Raw genomic sequence first — 27,456 nt, 5'->3', positions numbered from 1 at the left:
GTTGGTGTAGAAATTTTAGCACTTTTCCCATTTGATTTAATTTTAAGAATGTTCTTAACATTTTAATGTAGTTCTCCTTTTATGGCTATTTCTAATTATAAACTCCTAAATAGTTAGCTTACAATATTAAATGTTTTGACATAAACTACTGTGTGATTTCATCTGCTTCCTTTAAGGAAAAAAGCCCTGGTTTTCCTCTTAAGTTCATTGACCTACCTGAGTGCAGATTTGGACCACAAGGAAGCTAATATAAGCATTTTCCTTAGCTTAAAGAAATAAAAATAATGGCATTAATTTCCTCACTTTTTAATATGGAGATCTTAAGACTTAGAATCATAGAATCATTAAGGTTGGAAAGGACCTCTGAGATCATCGAGTCCAACCTGTTAGTATCTTTTCATATATCCAACTTGTTAATATCTTTTTTTAAAATACACTTCTTCCTCATTCTTTGAGTGTGTCTTGGGTATTTAGAAAGTAGTTCTTCATATTTCATTAATTTAAAATAAAGGAAAACAATTTACTTTCCAGTTTTCTGATTAAATTGCGTGGTGCTCTTGTTTATCATTGTCTTAATCGGGAGAGAGCAAAAACCAGTTACTTCCCTGTTATTCCTAAGATGTAAAAGCTTTTTGTTCTTCTTCTCTGTTGAAAGAACCTGCTCTTAAAATATCTCTAAATGAACTTGGTTTGCTATATAACAGTCTCTCCATCACAATATAGTCTTAGAATTTGCTACCCATATATGGTACTATCTTTATATAAAACATAAATATGAACGTAATTTTCACATTTTACAGAATGTGTGTAGCAGGTACAGGCTTCAATTTGCAGGTTGAGTGACTGCAGCTGAAAGGTTGGATTGCTTGCTGAGGGCCTTATAAAGATTTTTCTCACACTTTCGGTGTTAGATAATAGGTTTCACTGGAGGAGGGCAGCATAGAATGAGAGTGGCTCTATCCAGTGACAGCTCATGATGCCTTCTCAGAGGTGATGGGGAGGGTTGCAATGTTGGGGTGAGCTGGAGGCAGTGTCAGCGATCGCAAGACTCAAGTGCCTAAGAACTGGAAGGAGTCTGGGGAAGAGGGACACCTGGAGTGTCGTGGTACAAAGCGGGTTATGGATGCCTTTCTAGCTGCCCCGTTTCAATTCAGTGACCTGCCTCCTTCAAAATGCGTGTGTCCAAATTGTGCATTCTTTTCCTTTCAGTCTCGATTTGGAACTACCACCTGTGCCATAGCTTTGAATCCTAAACAAGCCACGTTGCAGTCTTTTAAGAAAGCTCCCGAATGCCAATCCTGTCACCCTGAAATGAGAACTGAAAACGTAGGGACAGGTTAAAGCAGTTATTTCTGACTTTGATCACAACTAATAAGATTTGGAGAATCCAATTTCTGAAGTGTCTGAGAAGCTCTCAATTTACAGCTGAATTTCTTCACAGTACAAGGTCATGCTGTGCCTGTTCTTTACTGTTGTGGCTGACTTATGGTAGATGGATAGATATTTTTACCTGGGCATATTTTGGGAGCTGTGAAATTGGTGGTATTTGTTGAACATTTTGACCCAAGTAAATGCAAAATATTACTAATAAATTAAATTTACGAGTGAGACAAAACCATATAGTATTGTTCGAATTTACCTAGGTTTTTCTTGCATTTACTTAACAGTGTACGTGTTAATCCTTTGCGAAACAGAAATATGCTTTACTGTCTTAAAGTCAAGAAGAAATGAGCTGCAGAAAATTTGCGCCTGCTTATGCATTCTCTTGTACTTTGGATTTAATTTTTAAAATTTTTTAATTTTAATTAATCTCTACAGTAATACAATGCAAGCTAATAAATCTCTCTCTTCTTTTATAGTTTGGGAATACATGCTACTGCAATTCAGTTCTTCAGGCACTTTATTTTTGTCGACCATTTCGAGACAAAGTCTTAGCATACAAGAGTCAACCAAGAAAAAAAGAGAATCTCCTTACGTGCTTAGCTGATCTCTTCCACAGCATAGCCACGCAGAAGAAAAAAGTTGGAGTAATACCTCCAAAGAAATTTATAACAAGATTACGAAAAGAAAACGGTAACTTTTTTTTCTTTTTGTTGTGTAATAATAATAGCGATTATGATTTAATTCTGAAGTTGACATAGTGGAATACCTACGTATTTGTTACGCATGGGAAGCGTTCTTGGTTCTGCAGTATAGAGAAGAAGTGACCCTAGAACAAGGGTGTAACCTTGGAGCCGTTTTGAGAGAGAATCCTTGTCTGTCTCTCTTCATGTAGAACGGAGTGTATTGTCAGTGGCTGCTTATGAAATTGCTTGCTAATTTTGCCTCTCTATGAATTGTATTTTTATAATCAAAATTCACTGTAAAGCTTTTGTTCTGTGTTTAAAAAAACCATTACTCTCTGAATGCAGGAATCAGTCTCCCAAACTGAGCATGTAGAAAGGACGGTAAAGACTTCCCTCCAAGAATGCAGCTTAAAAACCCACAAATTTTTAAATTCATTTAGAATTTATGCAATACTTAGCTTGACCTACTTTTTAAAGGATTAATGAATTTTAAAATCACTAAGTAATTTTGGCTATTTTTTTTTATTGTAATTGATATCCTAAATTTCAAGATATTTCCAGAGATTTTTAATATTACTTGACTCTTATCTTTTCTAAATGTTTTAGAAAATAATTCAATGTTAAAATATAAATGAAACCTTGTAATCTACTACTCAATTTGGATATGCTTTTATAAAAACATAACATAAAATTTTTCTAAAAAATAGCCACTAGATTTAAATAAACTGTATGAGGTACGATATTTAACACTGCTGCAATAGACATGTTCGTACTGTTGTAATCTCTCCAAGACTGTGTATGCAGACTAAAAAAGTGTTTAAGTGTTATGATGACCATCTCTGTAGTAAAAACAAGAAATAAAATATTATGGCATTCCTAATTTGAAGTTACACCTCCAGCAAATGCACACCATGAGTTGTAATAATATTGTTAAAAAAAAGCTCTCAGGTAACGTACAATCTCTTACATATGCAGAATAGAAAACTGTGATTCAATTCTTCCGTAAGTATACTGGAGTAAGTATGCTTATATGTTGATGCATTTACAGAAATAGTTCATTATGTCAGTGAATGTTGACTAACTATGACAAATGTGGAGAATGGATTCAAATGGAAAGCAGAAAGTAAACCACAGGAGCCATTAAGTTCTTTTAAGAAAGTGTTCTTTTTAATGCTTAATTATGTCATGACACTAAAATTCTAAGCAGAAGGCGGCAATTGGAAAATCTTCATTAGAGAAATCAGATGTGAAAGTTCAGCTCTTGCTGGCTTTTGGGGTCTCTTAATGACAATGCTCTCACCTTTTCTACAAATAAATGGCTAAATTGTCGGGCAGTGATTACATGGACATCATGTATGCTATTAAGTGCTTATTGTAAAGGTATATAAGTTTGAGCTTTAAAGAAGAGTTAGTTAAAGAATCAGGTAGGTATGCAATACCGATCTATATTCTATTCCAGTCAGTATCCAGCTATACCAGGGTGATGACTGCCAACATAATCTTAATGTATTCCAGACTGTAATGCTGCTATTCCATCTTTATTTTCAAAGTCTGAATACAATATACATGTATTAATGACCTTAAAGCTTAACTGGCTGGGAAGCAGCTGTTGAAGTCAGCTGAAGGTATACTGTTACATTTGCTTAAATTCTAATCATAAAATGAACAATGTGTAGCTTTCATTCTGTTGTACTTAATGCTTATCTACTGAAGGGCACATAGCCGTGTGAGGTCCGTGATGTACCACTGTGAAGAATCTCTGAAGTGTTTTACCTCAAGAGACTTGTAGCTCTTGTTCTGCCTTGACTTACTTGATTAAATAAAGACCTTGCAGTTGGCTAGATTCAGAGTTGAGCTTACTTCTCAAAAATAGTATAGTAGTTCATTAAATAAACTACTTGGTTCATACTCTTGGCTGACCTATTGCACTACTTAACCTCTCCAAATGATCTAGATTAGCATCAAATTCCTCCCTACTTTACTAATAACTCAGGATTTTTTTTTCTCTTTGAAGTTTACTCCTGAATGCCATCAAGTGAATGATAGTAAAGCTTCCATGTGGTCCCTATATGCGCTTCAAAACTTAAGCTTTACTGAGTATCTTCTTCATTCATCTTTCCAGTCCTGGGAACTATCCCTCCACTGAAGGCCAGTCTCTTAGTATATTCTTGGTGTGGTGGGTTGACCCTGGCTGGATGCCAGATGCCTACCAAAGTCACTCTATCACTCCCCTCCTCAGCTGGACAGGGGAGAGAAAATATAATGGAAAGGCTCTTGTGTTGAGATAAGGTCAGGGAGAGATCATTCACGAATTACCATCACGGGCAAAATAGACTCAATTTGGGGAAAAATTAATTTAATTTATTGCCAATTGAATCAGACCTCCATGGGCTGCAGGGGGACAGCCTGCCTCACCATGGTCTTCACCAGGGGCTGCACGGGAATCTCTGCTCTGGTGCCTGGAGCACCTCCTCCCCCTCCTTCTTCACTGGCCTTGGTGTCTGCAGGGTTGTTCCTCTCACATGTTCTCACTCCCCTCTCCGACTGCAATTGCGCAGGGTTTTTGCCCTCCCCCTTCTTCAGTATGTTATCCCAGAGGTGCTACCACCGTCGCTGATGGGCTTGGCCTTGGCCAGAGGCGGGTCCGTCTTGGAGCCGGCTGGCATTGGCTCTATCGGGCATGGGGGAAACTTCTAGCAGCTTCTCACAGAAGCCACCCTTGTAACCCCCCACTACCAAAACCTTGCCACAGAAACCCAATACACTTGGACTGCAAGCAAATTGCAAGTTATAATTAATTGAAGTAATGGCACATTAAAAGACTTTTATGATACTAGCCAGTGATATAGAATGCCTTTTAAATTGGCAGGTAACTTTCCTTGTAAGAATTCCTGATCAGAGAGAGAACAATTAACCATTAATAAATCTGATTCAATGCCTTTATGGTTTTCTTAGTCCCATTCCTAATGTGAGGATTTGTAGCAGCAGAGGATTTCTCAGGTTGATATCCCAGGGGACTCCAATAAACGATGTTTTCAGGGTAGTACCAGTTTGAACATAAACGAGAGTAGATTTGTAAGAAAGAGAGTTCAGCTTCATGCTTTAATCTGTATCATTGCTATACATCACAAGTATGTGCCAGTGAAACTATTCCCCTTCCACTGAATTAATCCTAAAACTATTATGCTTAGAAATGTTGACGAACTGAGGACATGAAGCGGAAAGCATAGTGAATCCATTATTATCTATCCAACAAGCCCACCAGTAATAAAGGTGCCACATATACCAATCTCCAGAAGCAATATTTCAGATCTTGACAGACATCTATTTATTACCTCAAGTCCTAATTTGAAACCTGTTTGCTCTTGCTGTGGCTAGAACTTTAGGCTAATTTGACATGGCTTCTACAAATACTACCTTACTTAAAGAGCTTTGAGAAAGAAAACAGTTGTTTAAAAATATCAGTGTCTTTAAGTTTTTGGTCTTAATCTTATTTTCATTGCTAGTATTGATGACACTGTGCTTATGACAGCAGCAGTGGACTTAAAACCCTAAAAGTGAAAATAAATAAAGCAATATTTTGACAAAATTTTTATCCAAGACATCCACCTAAGCTTGGCAGAGATAGCATAAGCCCCTGTAGGAGATCCAACTCATCATGGACTGTCATCTGGAGGCTGGATGGGATAAGCTGTAACATTTCAGGTGGCACTATGTGTACACCTGTGTTTAGGTAGTTGAATCATGCCCTAGTTTTCTTGCAGAATGGTTCCCTCTTTTGTTAATTCTGATCAGCTGAGAGATTTCTGTGAATGTAAGCTGACTTGCCCTCCCCTCTTCCCACCTCCTGTATTTTTGGCTTAGTCTGTGAAGTACGCATTTTGGGTTGGTGGTGTATTGTCATGAATGATTCAAGACGTGAAATAAAGACTGGTTTTGAAATTCGACTTCTTTTAAAAACTTTTTTGTAGTATAGCACTAACTGATTAATTAAGAAATCTTCTGTTGGTTTGTCTTGTAGAGCTTTTTGATAACTACATGCAGCAGGATGCACATGAGTTCTTAAACTATCTATTAAATACAATTGCGGATATCTTGCAAGAGGAAAGAAAACAAGAGAAACAAAATGGTCGCCTGCCTAATGGCAACATCGACAATGAAAATAACAGCCCGCCAGACCCAACCTGGGTTCATGAAATCTTTCAGGGAACATTAACTAATGAAACCAGATGTCTTACGTGTGAAACTGTAAGTCCGTATATACTTCGTAAAATGAATTCCCATGTTTCAGAACTTTGTGTTTCATGATTCATTTATCTCAACAGACTAACATACTAGATTAGTTTCTTTCTTTAGAAATCTTACATTCATATGAACATTTGCATTTTTTCTTTGTTAGTGAGAAAATTTCAGCAGCTGATGCATGCATTGTAGGAAAAGGCTTTGGGTCAATATTAGGCGAATGCCCAATTGAATTTTTGTCAGTGTGATCATAATCAACTTCAAAGTTTAGATTAGAAAATTCTAAATTGACATATTCCTAAGAGCAATGAAGCCTGCTACTTGGGGATGTGGAGTTCTTCTCAAATTTAATGTCTTAATAATTTAATGTCATGCTTAGTGATACATTCCATAAATAAGTATTCTGCATCAGTTTCCACCAATTTCTAGTTTTTAAATTTAAAGCCATTGAAATCAAGATACTATGGTTGGCTTTTGGCACTGAGACAGTAGACTGGGGTTCTCAAAGAACATAAATTAATGTGCAGGAAAAGTAATCCTTTCCTAAATGTCTGTCCACAGGAATTCTTCTAATACTAGACCCTGACAAATAAACTCCTTCTTTGAGTAAGCTATAGTAAAATTTTCTTTGAGAATAGTTCTACAATAAGAGAAAGCATGTATTTCAGAAAAAGTTATAATTGAATTTTGCCTGCTTGAGAAAGAGAAAAAGCAGCACAATTTGAAAATTACAGTAATTCTGTCACGGTCTATACCTTAGATACTGTAAAAAGCTAAATGACTGTATTTTTTGTATGAGTCTTTGTACCTATTTTCCTTAATTAGGTAATGCACATATTTCAGCATGACGTTGGAAAGGAAGAATTAATCAGATTAAATCTATATATTTCACATGTAATTTTCTCCATCCTCCAGAAATACCCACCTCTCTTTTATTTCAAAGAAAATAGCTTCCTAATGTCATATGTACTTCAGTAGACCATGGTATTTTGAGTAATTTAGGTGCTGATTTCTAGCTACCATATTTTCTTTCCTGGTAGATTTCCCCTCCCTAATAACTATTTCATGACAACTGTCAATTGCTTCTCTTTTAGCTCCTGAACTGACTTTTTTTCTTCTTGAAACATTAGTTTAGCTTAGTCTCTTAATGACTGACATCATTACCTTTCCTCCCTATGTCAGTGAATTACTGCTGTCAGGATTTTGATCTAGGTACAGTCCTTAATACAATTTTAAAATGCTGATATGCTCTTTGCCACCACATTTAATTAGTTTTCAGGCCTATCACAATTTTGAGAGTTTTACTAGTATTGCTTAGTTCTATTTTTCTGTTAGCTATTGCTGAACAGGATACACCATGTCTGTTTGCCACTGTGCCTCCTCAGGCAGTTGAATTTTAAATTCAGTGTTCTAATACACATTGGTTTTTAGTATATTAGGGCCTTAGTTTCCAAGCCCTAATAGTCTGGAAACTATTTTATCAGCTTCTGTCTATTCATTGTATCAGCTTGTGTCTAATTAAAACACAGTGACCTGAAAATGGGCACTTAGAAACACATTTAGACACATTAACTAAGTAATATTACTGTGAATAGTGTCTTATTTTCAAATATAGTGAGCATATATGATTGTTTTAATGTTTATTGGAAGCTGTTGGCATTTAGAGTCTTTCTGTGTTTAGAAATATAACTTAAAATGTCAGGAGTACTTGGATATAACTCATGTAGAAGATTATACAGAAATAGTGGATGAACTAGTGCTTCTTAATGATAAGACAATAACCTTAGCGTATTTTTAATTTAAATTTGGAATTTAATGCATACTTAAATATAAAGCATAATATATCTTTGCTGTAAGTGAGAATGATCATCTTCTAACTGGCCAAACCTACTCAATGTTCCTAAAATCAACATGGCAAGATTTTATTCCAATTTCAATTGTCCTGATTATAGAAAAGAGCTTCTTTCCAGGACACTCTGTCTCTTTAGCCCATCTTTAAAATAAAAAATGAACTGACTAAAGATTTATCCTCAGTTTAAGTATGGACAGTGGAATTGAAGGAACATAGATATGATTCTTTAACAAAGATTTGTGTCATGGGTCAAGCCACACTATAAAATGAACAAGTTACAAAACAGATTGTAAGTTGTCTTTACGTGCTTTTAATGTAATTTCTTGTTATGATGCTTTCCGGCTTCCTTGGTAGAGGCAATATGATGAAGTGAATGTTACAAATTTTTGTGGCTAATTGATAAAAATGATCTAGAAGTTCATGGTTTTACAGATTTCTCTCAGAATTTAAGGAAAGAGTAACAGTAAACCAGAAAATAATGTAATTGGCTTCATTAAGATTAAATTTGAAGCAGCTGAATGTGGACAGTACTTCTACAGAGAAAAATAGGAAATTGTCTTGGGTCAAAAGCACCAAACATATGGATAATGCTTTTCTCCAGCTGATGGTCTTGTTCTTGTGCTCAAATGACTCTACAAGGTATAAAATTCTTTGGCTCAATTCTACTTTGGACTGAGAGAAGGCAATAAGGAAAATCTCAGTGGTCTCCTCTTAGAGGAGTACTATAGAAGCCTTAACTGTGCCCTACTTTATTTTTCTCTCTTTTTTTTTTGAAACCAAGATAAATCATGCCCTTTGTTTCAGTTTCATTTAAAAATAGTTTCTGTCTTAGCACACATGGGAGCCTACAGTTGCAAAAGCTTTTTTGTCAGTGAGCTGACTCACATTGCTAGTGAAATTCCAAACTGAAAGAAATACAGATTCCATGAGTGTTAGCCTTCTGCATTTTCTGTTCTGTGTGGCACTGGTTGTCAGAGTACAGCTGAGCTGTTTGAGTGCCGATTATGTCCTTGATGTGAGAACAACACGCCATCACCTTTAGCCAGAATGTTGGAACACCCAAATTCTTCACTATTATTCAGGTGCTCCTGTTAGGAGCACTCAGATGGCTTTTTGAACACATCAGGACTTGAATCTGCAAGTGATGAGGCTTTCTGACCATGTCCATCTTTATTTCATTCTATAGATGATTGAAATATATAGCATTGGTGACTTTAGTCTAAGGAACTTAGTGATGTTTATTTGAAACAGAGGCTCTACAGAAGGTGGGGGGAGCTGGTTAGAGTGGAGGGTGACTTTTTAACAATTTTTCTTTTTTTTTTAATTAAAACTGTATGAGTTAATGTTGGAAAGAAAAAGGACTGATCAAATACTAATGTTCAAAAAATCTTGAAAATTAAGAATAGCAATTTCTAAATTATCAACATAGATGGAAAAAGTCCACTTGGCTGTTCTTTCAATAAAACCTTTAATGGTTCCTCATGATCCTAAGTGCACAATGGACTGGCTAAGCTGAGAGAGGTTCTTTAAGGCAGTATTGTCACTAAATATGGAAGAATTCCTTTTGCAAACTTCTGGTTTCAGTACCAATCTCTTTTTAACCAAGTACAACACATCCCTTTCCTCTTCTCCTTCTATCCCCACCCTTACAGCTTCTGCGTGGGATAAAGCTGACTGTGAAATCTTTATTGTTTCATGGAGTTTTCTTTGATTAGACCAAGAGAGGAAGAATTATCTAATTGCATGTTTGAATAACACTGATCACATGATTCCTTAATTCCAGCTGTCCTAGCTGAAGACTGCAGCGGAGTATTTTCTAGAACTGATTTTTTTTTTCCTGAGCCATTCTTAATCCCTAGGGTAAGATGATTTCCACCAGAGTTCTTAGTGTTATAAACTCACGTTTGATAATTCCAAAAGTGGTTTGCAATGGGATATTTTGAAGAATTGTCTGCACAACTTTACACATTTATTTTTATTCTGAGTTGAAAAGGGAACATAAATCTCATATGTTTTAAAGATCAACTTACATTAGTTCTCCTATAGTTTAACTTTTTCTGCTTTCAATCAAGAAACTGCAGCCAAGCATCTTTTCTAAAAGCATTTACTTTTGTACCTAGGAGTCATAAAAGGCAGAGGACATTCTCATCAGTGGCATTGAGTATCTCTAAATACAGAGAGGAAACACTAGCAGACAAAAGTCAAGGTTGCAGATTGCTATTTCCTAAACCTTTTAATGACACAGTTCATTTTCAGGGCAGTTGTGGATTTCATCCATCACCATTTTTCAGGATTTGTGATGGAATTTATTCTCTGCTTCTAGGATTTTCTTTTTTACTTTAATTGTTATTCTTGCATTTTTGTAAGAAATGGCTATGCACTATTCTGCCTCTATCAGACCAAGTCCCATGCTCTCATTTACCAACAAATTTGCTATCTGCTGCTCATTTAAGAGTATGAATCTAGCCAGAAAGAGGATGTAAAATATTTGTGCTCTTTATTAGGGACACTATGATATGCAAATACATAACTTTCAGTTGGAGGGAGTCATAAGGGAAGAACAGAGGTGAGAGCAGTAAACAGAAGAATTCCAGTGATTGTATTCTTTTGGAAAGAGTGAGGTGTAGAAGGAATATGGCATTTATATTGTTGAGCTGAAATCACAGCATAATGACAGCTGGCATTATATACCCCCACAGACACATATACGCTTCCCTCCTCCTCTTTCTGAACAAAATCAGAAACAGAGATCTAGCAAATCTCTGAAATAGAAAGGCCACTTGTAACAATTTTTAAAAGGCTGTTGTAAGGTAAAAGATGCATTCTGTCAATAGAAAATGGTACTGAAACACTGAGCTAAATTAGTATAACTAGTTTTAACTATAATCTGTTGGGTTTTTTTTCCTGCAGATAAGCAGCAAAGATGAAGATTTCTTAGACCTTTCAGTTGATGTGGAGCAGAATACTTCAATCACTCATTGTTTAAGGTAGATGGAAAAATCTGAGTTGTCATAATTTGTCTTTTATCTGTTACCTAGAAAGCAGGAAGTAAAACTAAAAGCTCACAAGCTTACCAAATTTTAGCTTATGTAGACTTAAGAGTATAAAATTATGTTTATATTGTACATGTTTATATGTGTATTTCAGACAAGAAACTAGTATCTATAGCATTTCTTTTTTTTTTTTTTTAATTCAGGGGTTTCAGCAATACAGAAACTCTGTGCAGTGAATACAAATATTACTGTGAAGAATGTCGCAGTAAGCAAGAAGCACATAAAAGGTACATCAGACTCAAGGAGGGAAAAAAATAACCCATGCATTTCATGAAAATACTCTTGTATTTCCTTGTGTGTGCATGTATGAAGCAAGGGGAGAACATTCTTTTTCCCTTAATTTTTCTCACACTTCTTCCACTTAAGAGTAGCTCGGTTGCATTCCTCTTGCTTGAATTCAATGAGCCTACATCCATGAGTAATGAGAATCCATGTAAAGCATTTGGGGACTCCTTTGATCATTATTTATTTTACAAACGAGAAAAAGAATGGTCTTAAGACCAAAAATAAGTTAAAAAGACAAGTTAAAACAAACTGCCAGTGACTAATCAAAGATTATGAGTAATGATGAAAAGTCACTGATTTCACGTGACTTTTTAAACTTGGTTTTGTCTTGATAATAAAATAATTTTTCCAATTACTGTAAGAAACAGTTTGATAGCACTTTTTTCCTGATTCAGTCAGAATGAGGCTTGTAACTTTTTTTGTTAACTGAGTTTCTGGCATAATTAGTTGTGCTAAAGTTCTGCTTGACAGTGCTCCTGAAAAGCATCAGAAGCTCTGTGGAAGCCTGCAATTCATTATGTTTAAAAACAACTCTTGTCTGCTTAATAATTCTTCTAGTCTTGTTTACACCTTTGAAAAACCTCTGATTTTGTGTACTGTGTGGTATTCATTATCTGAGAAAGTATTTGGCTGCTTATAGATGAGTTGAAGGGATGGGAACACAGACATGCTCTACTGGTTATACCACTGATTCTGGTTATTTGGTTTACCATAGATTCAGCACTTGGCTTTTGGCATATCTCATCTGCAAAGTCTGCCTTCACACATTGCCTAAGCTTACTAATTGGTGTGTATTAGAGGGTTGTGAAACCAAGTCTGTCCTGTTCCTTTCTGTTGCCTTAGCTCTTTTTCTGTGTGGGAGGTAATGTGATCCCTGACCAGTATAAGCTGTGTTGACATAAACCTGTACTGTAGGCACTGCCATATTGGCAAAACACAGCTTTTGTTGTTTATATTTTGCTTTTCATGTGGGGCTTAAGTTCAGTTTCACTACAGTCGTAATTTTCTTCCCTCTCTATAACATGGAGCTTATCTGTGATAGTGTCTACTCAACTAGCAAAGGTTGTGTTCTTCACTAGTGAAAGAGGTCCTATTATCACAGTTGCATTATAAGAAGAGGACTTCCATTTTGAAAAAAGAAATAGAGCAGAAGTTGTATCCACATCTCAGTAATATAATAAAAATGTAACTCTCCCTAAAAATAGTTGCTTCTGTCATCTTCCTGCTCTTCTCCAGCTTTTTTCATTTCCTAGCTCCCTTGCGGGCCATGGAGAAAATTCGAGTCTAGCAAGGTTTCCTACAGGTTACTATCAGTCTAAGTTTAATGAGAAAAAGGGAAGGAAGGTGAGTTTTCAAGGATTTTTGTCCCCAGCTCCCTATCTTTTGAAAAAGGATTGTCTTGTACAAACGTATTTCCTGACATTCTGAAAATATGGTCTTAGTAGACATGTCTGAAACCTGGGCTGTATTGTTGAGACTTTTGAGCTCCCTTTTGGGGCTGAAGGCAGTTTGAAAACTTCAGCACCGTGCTGATCTAAGGCAGTTAGCTATGCCAAGAAGCAGCGCGCTCTAGCTTGGTTGCTCTGTTAGGACGGGCAAATTTATTGCCCAGAGAGTGGAAGTCCGTGTGTGCTGCCAGGCCAGCTGTGCTTGGCTGATGAGGATTTGTAGGCACTGATGCGAGATCTCAAACTAAGGAAAGGGGCCAGTGAGCCCTCAGTAAAACTAGGTTATCACCTTCTGGCTTTGACTGCCATAAAATAATGCTGCAACATTTGTACGAAATTATTGTGCTAGTTTGGGTAGCGTGAGGTAAGGTGAATAACAGTGGGCTATTTTCAGTCTTTGGCGATGTTAAATGAATGGCTTGATAGGACAACTTGGAGTAATACATATGTAACAAAGTGGTGTAACAAAGCTTATTTTAAAAAGCTTGTTTGACTTGGCTAGTTTACTGAGAAATTCAACTGGAACAGAATCTCGGAACAACTTCGTTGCAATGCCTCCCCTGTATACCAAGTGGGATCTAGGTTTTGCTTTTGGGAAAGCTATGGGGAGCTATGTTTAAAAATTGAATTCTGTGCTGTGCAGTTATTGTATCTAAATTACTATGTGTGTTCATCATGTCTGTTCTTATTATTATATATTATAGCTTATTATTTTAAATACATTTGCAATTCTCTCAATTGTTAAAATTGACCTTTAGTTTAGCAATACAGGACACGTTCACTGTTTGTTAAACAGTCAATTATTTGAGCTTCTTTAAATGCTTGCGAAATTTTTTAAAGACTTCAGTAAGACAGGTTTCCTGTTTGTTGATATCAACTGAATGTTTTGGCTGGGTATTGGAAATACTGTGAGTTTGGGTTTTTTTTTTTTTTCAGGATGAAAGTAAAAAAGCTGCCTATGATTCTAGCTCTCCATTTGAAGAGATTTAAATACATGGATCAGCTGCATCGATACACAAAACTCTCTTATAGAGTAGTTTTTCCTTTAGAGCTTCGTTTATTTAACACCTCAGGAGATGCCACCAATCCTGACAGAATGTATGACCTTGTTGCTGTGGTAGTTCATTGTGGAAGGTAACAACTCTGTTTTATGCAAGGGATTTTTGTATAAGTTTAACTATGTTTAAAAACCAAAACACCCAGTATCACATAACTCTAATAGCATGTAAAGAACTCTTAAAAGTTTCTTAGGAAAGAAAGCATTGTGGGGAGATGCTACCAATCCTGACAGAACATACGGCTTTCTTGCCATGACAATTCTTTGTGGAAAGTGATAACAGTGTATTTCACGTGTTTAAAAAAAACCACAAAACACGCAGTATCACATAACTGTAATAACATTTAAAGATCATTTTAAAAAAAAGTTTCTTAGTAAGGAAAGCATTATAGAACAGATTCTTTTGTAAAGCATTTCCTTTAGGGTGGGTTTTTTTTAAGGCTTGAGCAGCATTTTGTGAAATATATCCATAAATTACAAGTTTTGATGATTACTTTGCTTGCTTTCAAAATATGACTGTTAGATTTGTGTTTGATTTTGCTGTATTCAACAAATGTTCTTATGGTTTCATGTCTTAAAATCAGGGCTACTCTACAAACTACTGATTGAGTAGATAAAAACCCCGAAGTGGAAAATGATGATTTAACATCTAGCATCATAGAATAATTTACATTGTGAGGTCAACTACTTAAAGCTCAAAGCAGGGCTAACTTTGACGTTAGATTAGGTTGCACTGGGCTCAGTTTCATGGCTAGGAATGCTGATTTCACTGCCTCTTTGGGCAATTTATTCCAGTCCATCAATGATCTCACAGTGATTTTTTTTTTTTCTCCCCTATGTCTGGTCAGAATTTCCCTTGCTGCAGTTTGTGACCACTGCCTCTTGTCCTTTCGCTGTGCATTTCTGAGAAGAGCCTGGCTCTGATTTCTTTATAACTCTTCGTTTTGGGTAGTGGAAGGCAGCAGTTGAATTCCTCATTTAGTCTTTTCCAGGCTGAATAAAGCCAGCTCCCTTAGCCTCTCTTCATCCATCTGGTGCTGTAGCCCTTTGACAAATGTAGTGGCCTGCCACTGGACTTCCTCCAGTTTATCAGTTTCTCCCTTAAACTGACAAGGTCGTGTCTGGGATCCCATGTCCAGTTCTGGGTCCCAGAATGCCGAGTAGGGGGAATTATCACTTCACTGCTGGCTCTACTCTTACAGTACAGCCCTGTCACTGAAATGATGCGCTGCTGGCTAACAGCTCATCTTGTTGACCTCCTGGGCCTACCTAGCCAGTTGGTCTGCAGCTGGTGCTGTTGGATGGAGTTAGTCTGGCACAAGACTTTGCATTCGTACTTGTTAAACTTCATGAGGTTCTCGTCAGCCCATTCTTCTTTGAAGTCCCTCAAAATGGCAGACCTGCCCTCTCGTTGCCAGTTACTGCCCTCTGTTCCGCCCCCACCCCCATTCCTCCCTAGACAGACCTAGGATTAGAGTAGAGATAAGATGACTAGATCTCAAGTTAGCCAGGACAGTTTGGGAAGATAAGCCTTTGTGCCATAGTCTTCTGGGACACTCTTGTTCTGGATTTTAGGGAAAATAGAACCTGTCCATTTCTGACCATTCTGTCCAATTCTGACCATTTCTTTCTCCTTCATTCAAGCTGCAGCCTTGGAACCTTACCCATTCTCAGAGCCCTGGAAGGAGATGAACCCTGGTTTCATGGGGTTATGTGATTTGGTACACAGACATGTCCCTCACAGATGGCAACCTTCCCTCCCTCATCTAGATATAACAATTGTATGAGTGCTTTTAGCTGGTTAAGACAGTTCCAGAACTGCTTTAACTAGTTGTCCACTTTCAGTTATAAGGTTCAGCTATTTCAGAAAGTGTTATTATTTCTTTACTTGAAATCTGATTAGAAATAGGACACTTTTAAAGGTTTGGGTTTTTTTCTGTCGTAGTTGTGGAGAAATTTCTTGTCTGCCATAAACTGAAGAGCTGTGCATTATAACAGTTTTAAATTAATTGGGAGCCCTTCTCATTGCTGTGAGGATTCTTGAGACTTCTAAACTGTCAGTTTAATTCAGTTTTTGTTTACAGTGGACCAGGTAAAGAGATTCCTGATTGAGACTGTAAATGAACAGCAGCTCTACAGCTTTTTCTTTCTGAAGATCAGAAATAGTTTGGGATCTGTTCTGTCCCTATGAAACATCAGAATGGTTTCTTGATTTCACTTCTTTGACTCTTTTTTTAAAAATTTCATTTATATTTTCAATGCCTGTGCTGCTTATTCCTCATTTGAAATTGTAATCCTTTTTTTAGCACAATATTAAATGTAGAGATAAGTAAGACCTCATTATGAAGATAAGTGGAGGGAAAAAAGAAAAGAAACATACAAAGAGAAATTGTACTGGTAGACATTTTAATTACTGTTAAGTGTTGCTTTTCTACAAGAAAAAAAATTAATGAAATACATTTGTACATACATGTGTGTTATTGTCTGTGTTCTTTTCTAATTTTATTTTACAGTGGACCTAACAGAGGACATTATATTGCAATAGTGAAGAGTCATGATTTTTGGTTGCTTTTTGATGATGACATTGTTGAGGTAAGCTTTGTGTAACCCTGGACTTTTTTCTCATACCAACCAGAGCGTATGCACCCCCCTTCTGTATATGATTACTTAAAGTAAAAGGACTGGTATGCTAACGAAAAGAGGCTTCAACCCCAGTCTAAATGAGCAATAACTGTGAGTGCAGAGCTGCGCCTTACAATTTGACTGTTCAATACTTTGAATTGCATTTGGGTTTTTATACTTCTTAAAAGAAGCTTCTTTGTTTATGGCCACTGTCTTTCACCTTTGTTTGATAAGCTATTCCTGTGGCCAGAAGACATGGCAAATGAAGATACAGATAAATTGGTTTTACTGCAGTTCTTTTCTGAGGGCGATTTTTTGGAGCAAGCCATTTGTTCCTATTTTCTAGGAGCTTATGATTTAGTGGAATGGATCAGTCTGATAGTCTGTTTTATTGAGTATCCTGGGTTGTTTCAGAGAAAGGTGTAGCAAATATCAGTACAGGAAGAAACTTCAGATTTTTGAGATTTTGCCCTAAAATTTAAAAGTTAATCCCTGAAACAGGAGCTTTTTGTCTCTGGTGGTATGCTTGCTAATATTAGCCATGCTTCCAGGAATTCTTATTATTAAAAAAAAACAACAACTGTTTCTAACTGATTTCTTGGAACAGCAGAATTCCCTTCACCAGTTTTGACTTTGTCATCTTTCTGTTTCATCAGTTATTTTTTTTTCTTTATTGAGAGAGAAAGCAGAAACTGCTGGTGTCCTTATATCATCTCAGGTTTTTTGCTTGTTCTGTCATCTTCTTTTTTTCCTCCTTGCCTATGCTTATGCATGAACAGAAGTATAATTGTGCTGTTGGAGTCCTTTTCCTGACCTTATTTGAATTAATTAAATCTATAAAATGAATAGTTTACATTTTCCTTACAATACACAAGAACTGCATAATTGAAAAGAAGAAAAATGAGTGAGACAGGTATTGGACTTCGATTGTTAATTGGCAGGATGAGTCAGGGGTATTGAAGAGTTCTTCTCTCCAAGCCACATTATGGACAGTTGTTCACACAGGAAATGACAAACATGGAAATATGCAGAGCTATTGGAAAAGTGAAAGGATTGCCTCTGTGTCTTATCAAGATACACGGTAAATTGAAATGTCTCGATAGGGTCAAAACTTCACTTTCCTCCAGGGAAAACAGGGAGAGCTCTAGTAGATTTCATATCATTTCACAAACACCAGGGGCAATCTCTCCAGTTCCAAAGCAGTAACGCCTGGCAGTAATATATTTTTTTTCTCTTAGCCCTTCTAAAGAGGAAGGAAAGAATCTTTTTGTTCTTACATCTAAAGCATCTCATTGACCTTTGGGCCCATGGTTCATCAAGTTGGAATGGCTCACTCCTTCCTGAGAGAGGTTTTATTCCAATTAATGGGAATGAGACTAAATAAAATCTGCCTAAGTGAAGGAAAATTTATCTTTCCACCTTTTTGTTGTTTGTAGCCTAATTGCCCTTGATTTAAAATGTGGCAGGAGAGCTTGCTTTCAGTTTCTTTTGTAGCTGAAAATGATGACAGTGAAAACCAGACAGTACTCTTTTCATCTTCTTAGCAGAAGTTTTGCATCTTTCCACAAAAATCTTGGTTATAGGAGGCTATCTAAGCTACCAGGATCACAGGCAAACATTCTGTGTGAAAAAACAAAGAAATCAGCCTTCATTCTCTGCCTTCTCGTTATTCTCTTCTGCACTTGATTGGCTTACACTGCTTAGATTTAGAAATGATAGTCTGTACTTACATTCTTCATATTGAATTTGAAGTCTCAATGGGATATTGTTGTCTTTAAAACTTTTCTGTGTGAAATTCACGCAAGCAATGCATGTAAGGTTGCACTTATAGTAGGTTCACTTAATCCTTAAAAATTTATATCTAAAATGTATATATCCGCTACCCTCTGTGCAGTTGATGGCAGAGGGGAAAACAAAACATAACAAGTTTAAAAATTATTTGGATTTTATTACTTTATGTAATGATGTGGAAGTTGTTTTTGTTTGACAATAGTTTTTAGAGTGGAACTTAATGCCATGTATATGTTACGCAAGATATTCTTACTTTAAATTTCTGGGTTTTTACATACAGAAAATTGATGCACAAGCTATTGAAGAATTCTACGGGTTGACATCAGACATCTCAAAGAACTCTGAGTCTGGTTACATCCTCTTCTATCAGTCTCGGGATTGAGGGGGAGCTGTAGTGAAGAGAGATTTTTATGCCTCACATCTTCTCTATCTTGGAATGGAGCAAGCACTGAAAAAAGAAAAGCAGGGAGCTCCAGGGGCAGTAGCACAGTTTGCACACAACTAAGCAAAGAGTTTGGGATTCTTAAAACCTTTGTATCATTTTCATTTTATTTGCTCAGGTATCATGCTGACTACACATCTCCACTGCATCCCATAAGCAAAAAGAGAGATACCAGCCACTCTTGCAGGAGCTTTCCATTAGGTAATACTATCTCTGTGGTCCTAATTCAAAGCCCATTAAGGTCACTGGAGAACCTTTCACGGACTTCAGTGGAATTTGAATCAGGTTCTAACTGCACTGCCAGTTTGGTGCAATAGGAGCATTAGAAATCTGTCTTTTATACAGACTTTGTGTATAAAAGGTAAAGGACTCTTTGTGAACTTAGTTTCCTGTGCTTAAGTTTAAAAGAATGAGGTTGGGAGGTTAACATGTAAGCAAGAAGATATATCTGGGCCCAACACAATTGCCTTCTTGATGGTGGTAGTTTAACTGAAGATGTAAACTGGTGTCAGGGAGGCAAGTATGTTTTGCTTCTCTGAAGAAGCTTACGTTATTTATAATGTATGATCGGGAACAATCAGTCAAGATTATGGCTTTTAATCTCCGTATGGGGAAAGATTTGGTTTGTAATAGTTTATTTTTATTTATAAATTATTGTAACTTAGGATCTTGTGTATTGTCCTTTATTCTAACAAGTATTGGAAATTTTATATATTAATTTGAATTAAAACGAATTATGTTTAAATGTTAAAGAAGAGCCAATATAAATTCTAAAAAAAAATGCCTACAATGTCTGTGAAAAATGAATAACACAGAAGAGAGATTTCCTTCTGGAGGAACTGGTATCTAAGTGAGGTACTTTATTTAATTAAATTAGAATATCCTCTTTCCATTAATGAGTGAAAAAAAGCGATCAAACTATTACATAGAAAACTTCAAGAACGCGTATCATAAGAAAATGATGGTGCAGTGGTGGTATACTGGTCTTTATAGCTCTTCAATAATTTGTTAATGTTTTATACTCTAAGCAAATTAGAATGATTTGGATCAAAGTAAACCATTTTCAGAATATTATTCCCTCTCCTAAAAATGGATCCAATTCTGTTGCCAATGGCATGGGTGACTATCTTAAAAACCACTCAAGGTCTCAAGTATAAATTATGTCCAAGTAATAAAAAGAAACAGGCTTGGAATTTCATGAGACTGAAGACACCACATTCCTTTAAAGTAATAATACTTAAGTCTTGTAGGGTGAAAATTTCTGAAACTAAGCAGTTTACCTTGCTTTAGGTTTATGAAACAGCATTAAGAATTAAATCTTGACAAAACACCTGATCTGTAAGAAATGTGAACTATTGTGATTTGACATTCTTCCACTTACTAGTACCTTGTTTGACAGTAGCTGAATGTAATTTCTGGAAAGTCATGGGATGTGCATTCCAGATTATGGCAATCAGGTCTTGGATATCCTTGTCATTCCGTCTTCAGCTAGTGATTTTTACATCGTTGTAATTTTCTAAAGTTATTTTATTGATACTGTTGCAACTTTTAAAAAGAATGTCTCCTGTCTGCTGCTATAACTGACTATTTACTTACCTGTATCTTTTAGCTCAGGAAATGACTTCACCTATTCACTCAGTTGAACAAATCTTTAACAGGGTCACTAAATAAATTGGGCTATTTAGCAACTGTCATACTGTAATTAATTGCTTTTGTAAAATGCAAAGTTTCTAAAGCCTTGGTTTGGCTAGAATTCTTTTATAGAAAATTATGTATCATGATTAAACTACCAGCATTGTAAAGTAAAGCTTAAATATTGTGGGAGATGCAGAAAATATGATTGGATTTTTCTTAAAGGATTCAAATAATTTTAAAACCTTTTTTCAGCTTTCAGTGGGAAAAGGGTTAAGGGGTGAATCAGTTGGATAATGGTGCACGTTAGAAGGATGAAGTCCTTTGCATACTAAAGGTACAGTATTGTAAAAGAACTGTCACATTACTTTTTGTTAATTGAAAATGTTTGGAATTTTTTTTCTTCTTTTTCTTTTTTTTTTGGTGTAGTTAAAAGCTGAGGCTAGTTGCTAAATATTTTATACCCTAACAAAATTTGAAACATTTTTGTTGTATCACTGGTTTTACTCCTGCAATGTATTTTTATAAGATACTGACTTTTTATTTTGTATAGGGTTTTTGAGATAGTATTCCAAATTATATATTTCATTTTTCTTTTAGTGCAGCTGAAATAATTGTAAGTTCTTAATTCAACTGATATCAGAAACTGCAACTTAAAAACAAAGAAAAGAGGCAGGGAAGCACAAAATAGAACTGATTGATATGTAAAACATTATAGGATTTCTTCTTGGCTGTAATACAGTGGGGAGTGTGGGAAAATCGTCAGTTGTTGTAAATGGTGGAAATTATTTGCTGTGTAACTATGTAAATGTTAATTGGGACTACAGTCCCCTATTTTGTATATTGGAGCAAAAAACTTCTATTAAATAAAGTATGTTCTCTAAAGGTAAGTACTGTATCCTTTGTGGAGCCCGAACGGTCAGTCAGCTGCCTTTTGTGCTTTTCAAACCTAAAACATATCTGGAGTTTCCTGTATTAAGCTAACTGCCCTGAGCCATAGAGGAAGAAGTGTGTTTAAATACACTGCATTATATATCTTTCTGGATGTGTTGTTACAAAATAGTTCCTGGCAGCTGTATTTTTGGTAGTATACTTCTCTAGAATTAGTTTTTAAGTTGTTGGTTGCTGAGGTAGAGGAGAAGGGAGTGTTTGGAAATACTGTTCTTTCTTGACTTCCATTTCCTCAAAAAAATCTGCACCTTACCATAAAATACGCAGCTGAGTTACCTAAGGGATTTCTTGGATCGCCACTGTGTGAGAGGGAAAACAGAAGGAAAGAAAAACAGGAGTGTTTACAGCACTAACATTAGAGAGAGACTGACCAAAGGAGGGGAGTCCAGCATCAGAAGAAAAAGATGCAGCTGGTTACAATATCCATGTATGATTTGCTATCAAGTCATTCTTCACTTGGAGCGTACGCTACTGTTTATAATGAATATAAGTACTTAAGGTTTTACAAACAGTTCATACCCTGCCATATTTGTAGTTGTGACGCCCACATCCATAGCCTTTAACTGCATGAAAATTGTGACTTTCGGGTGTTCAGGTGCACTTATGAATGGTTAAATGGAATTGTGTTTTCCGAAGTTTGTCATAAATCAGATTGCATATCTTTAGGTGACATTCAGGTGTTAGCACGTAGGGAGTTGATGCCACTTCGGATCTTCTGCTGTACCCTTTGACATCTGCATAGGACTGGCAGGTATAACACAGCATACACAGGAGATCTGCATCCTTCTGGAGCAGCGGCTTGAAGCCAGGCAGGACACCCTGGCTTGTTCTCCGTCTCTGTCTCAGTGTTTCCACAAGCACTAATGCGCATGCGCTACTTGGATCATAAACAGATGAAAGTCTGTATTGCTTGGTTACTTTTTTGTGGTGGTGTTTGTAAAGTTTAAAACCTGAAGTATCCGAGGCCTCTAGTTACTTTCATAATTCCCTTATTAAAATTAAAGGAACTTTATGTTGTGCTATTTGGTCTGGTCTGTCAGCTGTAGGTTTAAGATGATCATGTATAGACTTATTATTAAGCTCATCCTTGTAACTAAAAGAAATTTTGATATGTGAAAACTTCAGTCTTCATTTACCAGAACTTACTTAGTTTTGTTTCTTCTTACCTTTTTCTACAGAAATTTCCAATTGCCCTTACCAGAAAAATCTTAACTGTGTACAGTTACTGTCATAAACAGATCCTCATGACTTTCTTCATAACTGTTCATTCAAAATGAGTAGTTGTCCCTTAGTGTAGTATACCTCCACAACATGGATTATGGAAGAACAGGGATCAATTCTTCTATACAGAAAGCTTTGGCTACTTATACACGTGAAGAGGTGACTTTTTTTTTTCTGTTTAACTGCTGACTTTGTTCAATGACAGAATTCAGCTTGGGCTGAAAGACTGAGAGTGGGAACTTTTAGAAAGTTTAGAAGGTTTAGAAACTGAGGATGCCGAAGAGGACTGGGTAGTGGTTTGTTTGTTTGGGGTTAGGGTTTTTTTCATTTTGGGGTTGGTTTGTTTGGTTTTTTTAAGTTACCTGAGACCAGTTATTTGAAACAGGTGTGTCATCCCTTTAGATGTATTCATAGATTAAACCAGCAATACATGTATCCCTTCAGTTACCCTTATCTGTTAGAAGAGAAAACTTCACTTCAGGACATGCTAATAATCTGTGGCTTGCAGTATTACATTGCAGATACTTTTGTGGCTTTTTTCTAAAAGTTTAAATAATCCAGATATGGTTGGTTTGCTTTCAAAGAGTGGCTTTACGGTGTAAGCTGTCCACTTTTCCCCCCACGTTTGCGTGGGTTGATCTTAAGTTTGTGTGTCTTAGAAATTCAGTCTTTGTTTTCCCTCTTGATAATGCAGTGTGCACATTTATGGTTTCTGTCTTGTAAGGCTTCAAAGTCCTCTAACCCCTCACAGCGTAACGTGAGATGTATAATACATTAGTCTCTTTACATGCAAGCCTCCAAGTACTCAATTATTACTGAAATTAATATTCTACATAATCTGTATTCAAGGGTTGTTCATTTTGCAGCAGCTTTGCTACTGATTGATTGTTATAAATGAACTATGCAAGTCAACTACCATGCAAACAAATACAGGCTGCTTCTTTTAAATACAGAGATCTCTGGAATCTATCGTTTCCAGTCTTAATGATGGAGCGTGGTGAGGCAGAAATAGGCTTTCTTTGGTCTATACTCAAAAATGTCTGCAAAATTGTCTGCCTCTTACCATTTTTTTTTTTTCTTAAGTGAGTTAATTTTTAGGCTAAACCTAAGAATCTGCTCTTACAGTTGATGAATCCCTTTGGGAGAACTTGTGTAAGAACGTGTTGGATATATAAGGAGGATTGTTTGCAGACATCACCAGTTTTGAAATGAAGTGAGTAATATCTTCCAGTTTCTTCCCAAAAGTACAAATAAATTATATTCTTTCTTTCCCTCTAATGGCTTACGATTGCTGCCTGCATAAGAGATTGTAAGGGCTCCGAAAAGGGCAGGGTGCTTTCTACCTAGGTCTCTGTATAGAACTCGTGTTGGCAGCATTAGGGAGCTTGTAATTACAGGAGGATCATCAGTCGTGTCCTTGATCTGCATTCCGCAGGGTATGTAATCCAGGAGAGAAAACACACAGCAGGATCTGTCAGAGAATATGGAGAAGTAGCTTTACAATTATTTACTAACACACTAGATATAAAAGCAGCATTTCCCCAAAAGACAAAATACGACATTTAATGCAGATTTCTGGTGTTGGGAGAATTTAGGGGGTGCTCAAAACATCCTGCCATGCTAGGCTTTTGTTGCTTATTGAAGAGCCATGCCTTTGTGTGTGTGTTCAATTTGCTATTTAAGCCTATATTTGAAATTTCCATCTGTACACAAATTTGTTAGGTTGATATGATTGTATTAATGAGTGCTCCTCCAGAAACAATTTATGCATATATGTCAATCAGATGGAATATAATCTTGGAATGGTCTGATCTACAAAGCATTTTCAGCTATTCACTAGGATTCATTTCTGTATGTTCTGTTACTGATTTTAAGTTAGGAAAAAAGTGAAGATCTCCAAATATTTTATTAGCGTGCTGTATTATTGAGTGATGCAGTATCCATGGATGCCTGAAAATCTCACTGCTGTCAAGTATCGGCTGTTCAGAATTTGAATGTCATCACATCGTAACACAAGTTGATATACATAACTGCTTTGAGCTGTGATCGCTACGTTATTTCAACTCTACTTCACTCAATGTTGCTTTATTGTAATGGCTGCTTTAATCAGCTCTCATGAGATGTGCTAACGACATTCAGCTCGAGTTACATACTTTCAAGCGTGCACATTTATTTGTGTTTCCAGCAGCTGATTATCCTAATGTTATGTCACGTCAGTCTTCTCTCTGCATCTTTCATGTCAAGGAAGACTGCTGATACGCAGCTACAGGCAATGTTTGCTAAATTACTGAGCTGTATTTCAGAGCTGAGATCAATGTTTAAGATTTTTGCACTGAAAATATCTGGAGCTTTTTCTCTTCTAATCCTCATGCCTCTCTGGTGAACGTACTCTTCAATATCAAAAACAATTTTTTGGAGTCATGGGATTGAACAAATACAACCTTGATGTACTCCTTTTTTCCTCTTTTTAGAGAGACTCTGAAAAGCATTCAATGTTTCTCCCGAAGATTATTACAGAACCAGAAACATATTTGGAAAAAGAAACATTTGTTTTATAGAAGATGATATCCTACAGATTATTTTTGAGTTTGCTTAGAGTTCAGTGTGGAGGCATGGCAGTGTTACGCAGAGATCTATCAGAATGAGTAGCAGGTTGTGATGAGACCTGTTGGGAGCTAGATACCAAGGAGGTATCACTGTGCTTGCTCATCCCAGTGTATTCTAGCAGGACCCAAATTTTGCAGAGCAGCCACCAAGAACCTTCAGCGAGTATCTAGAGAAAAACTGCATTCAGCAGGACTGTACTTGCTGAGCATATGCAAGGCTCTGAGACAGGCCAATGCTCCTTTTTGTTCCCTTCTTCTGGATAAAAGGGAGACCATTTTGAAGATACAATTTCGATATGTATAGGCTATGTATTCACTCACTTTTTTTGGCAATAAAATTCTGGTGACTTCTTCTGAATTGCAGAGTACTGGGGGAGGGACTACAGGTTGAGAGCAAGAACTATGTTCCACACATATATCGCAACACCAATTAGCCTCTATTTTTAATATATTACATATAGAAAAATTCATAATTCGCCAGAGGAGAAACAAGACAAAAGTGACTATAGTTCCTAAGCTGTCTTTTGTCTTTCTTCATTATGGGATTGTGTGTAAGATGATATATATTTGGGGGAATAAAAGGTTGAAAAAGAACTTGGGCATTTAAAAAAAATACAATGCATGGTAATTTTGTGCTTCAGTGAGTAATAGTAATTATTAAAGAATATAAAGCAGTGAAAATACTTTTGGCCAAATTTGGTAACTTTTAAAAATAAAATAACTAGCATAATGAAAGCTTATTAATAAGGATTAGAGTGAGATGAAAAAAGCCCAAGAGCCTTGAAATCTTCTAAAAACAATGACCATTCTACCAGACTGGAAGGAAAAAAAAAAAAAAGAAAGAAAAAGCTGTTTGTGCAGGCTGATAGGGGCAGTCTGTATTACACAGATTATCAGCCTGCATGTCTAAAAAATGGCATCTCCTTGTGTCTGTGCTGTGTGCCAGATACATCTACATATATCAGAAGACACAGCTGTTCATGCAACAGACTTCCATAAAGAACATACCCATGATAATAGTTACAGCGCATGAATATTTGTCTTTAACTGCACAAATGTCAACTTCAGTTTTGGAAATTGAGAAGGAATAATGTGAAAACACAGCTGCCATGTGTCCCAAAAAAAGGAGAAATCTTGGGTTTATGGGGATGCTGAGTCTCATTCTCCAGACTCCTGAATAATCCAGTCCCACTTTGGCGTTTCCCTTCAAGAAAACATGTGTGTTTCAAAGAGCTGCCACAAATCTTCCCTGGAGGACCCAGGCTGCCTGCCACTTGCTCTGCTGTAGTCTAGCGTTGCAGCCGTCTACATGAAGAGCACAGAAAAATTCTACCCTATAAAGCATCCCTTGCAAAATTAGGGGTAAGACTGGGTGGAAGGCTATGCAAGCTGGTTGCCTGCTCTTCCACTTGTGTGCAACAGGTAGGGCAGCTTCTAGGACTTACGCATATCCTTGGTGGTTTTTATATTCAAGTCATCCTTGTTGTAACTTGCTCTGTTTGGTGGTTTCTAACTGAGGGGCATTTAACATCTGCTCATGGAGATTATCTCATTAAACCATGGTCTGACTCCAGTTTCCATTGCTGGCAGGGCATGGACAGAAAGCAATTCCTGATGTTTTGTGGCTATTTACGTAACTACAAAGAGTAGCACTGCATTTTCTGTTTAGTTCCCTCAAAGGCTGGATAAGATTGTAAGGGTCAGCACACAGAGAGATTACAAAAAGCTAATTAACCATTAGATTTAATAGGAGTTATGTATTTTAAATACCTTTGTCAATAAGGACCAAAGATAATATAGTGCAAAATCCATAGTAATTCCTGCAGAAGCAAGGAATGCTGAAAATTTGTGGTCTTGAATATCTGAGAGAACGAGCCTTCCAGGTGCTCCGTAAGAGCATATGGACCCTCAAGAAGCAACAGCTCACCCTGATCGTTGTCTTGGAGAAGCTGATTCAATGCAAATGACTTACCTTTTCTGGTGAAATTAGAAGTAATGAAGCGTTTTTCCCATTCTGTAAGCAAGGTCTACATGAATTTTGAGGCTGGAGATGTTTTTCATTGAAAATTAAGTTTGATGTTTTGCGATTAATAATTTACTGAAATACTTCTCATAGATGATTAAGTTAGGTGAATTAGAGTTCTAAGTCGCCTTATATCAATGCTGGTTTCCCATTGTTGCTGTTATT

At 36.6% G+C, this 27,456-nt stretch overlaps 1 protein-coding gene across 6 annotated transcripts in view; it reads left to right on the top strand.

Moving 5' to 3' along the window:
* USP12 (ubiquitin specific peptidase 12) overlaps positions 1–26,649 on the top strand; it is a 44,377-nt gene extending 17,728 nt beyond the window's left edge. For 2 of the 6 annotated variants that reach the window (XM_082303815.1, XM_082303813.1), the window contains 7 exons: positions 1,860–2,073; positions 6,088–6,314; positions 11,071–11,147; positions 11,357–11,440; positions 13,883–14,080; positions 16,517–16,595; positions 18,697–21,722. In XM_082303815.1, coding sequence (XP_082159941.1) covers positions 1,860–2,073; positions 6,088–6,314; positions 11,071–11,147; positions 11,357–11,440; positions 13,883–14,080; positions 16,517–16,595; positions 18,697–18,798 — 981 coding nt within the window. In that variant the 3' untranslated portion in view covers positions 18,799–21,722. Of the gene's footprint in view, positions 1–1,859; positions 2,074–6,087; positions 6,315–11,070; positions 11,148–11,356; positions 11,441–13,882; positions 14,081–16,516; positions 16,596–18,696; positions 21,723–23,787; positions 23,876–25,133 lie in introns of those variants that run through there. The other 4 variants (XR_014227391.1, XR_014227392.1, XM_082303814.1 and 1 more) reach the window with 4 other exon arrangements.
* The last annotated feature ends 807 nt before the right edge of the window (positions 26,650–27,456 follow it).

The sequence above is a fragment of the Platalea leucorodia genome (genome assembly GCF_965183815.1).
Source record: "Platalea leucorodia genome assembly, chromosome: 2".
In the NCBI taxonomy this organism is placed as follows: domain Eukaryota; kingdom Metazoa; phylum Chordata; class Aves; order Pelecaniformes; family Threskiornithidae; genus Platalea; species Platalea leucorodia.
Note: the sequence above shows the minus strand (reverse complement) of the source record. Positions and strands in the feature narration are given on the sequence as shown.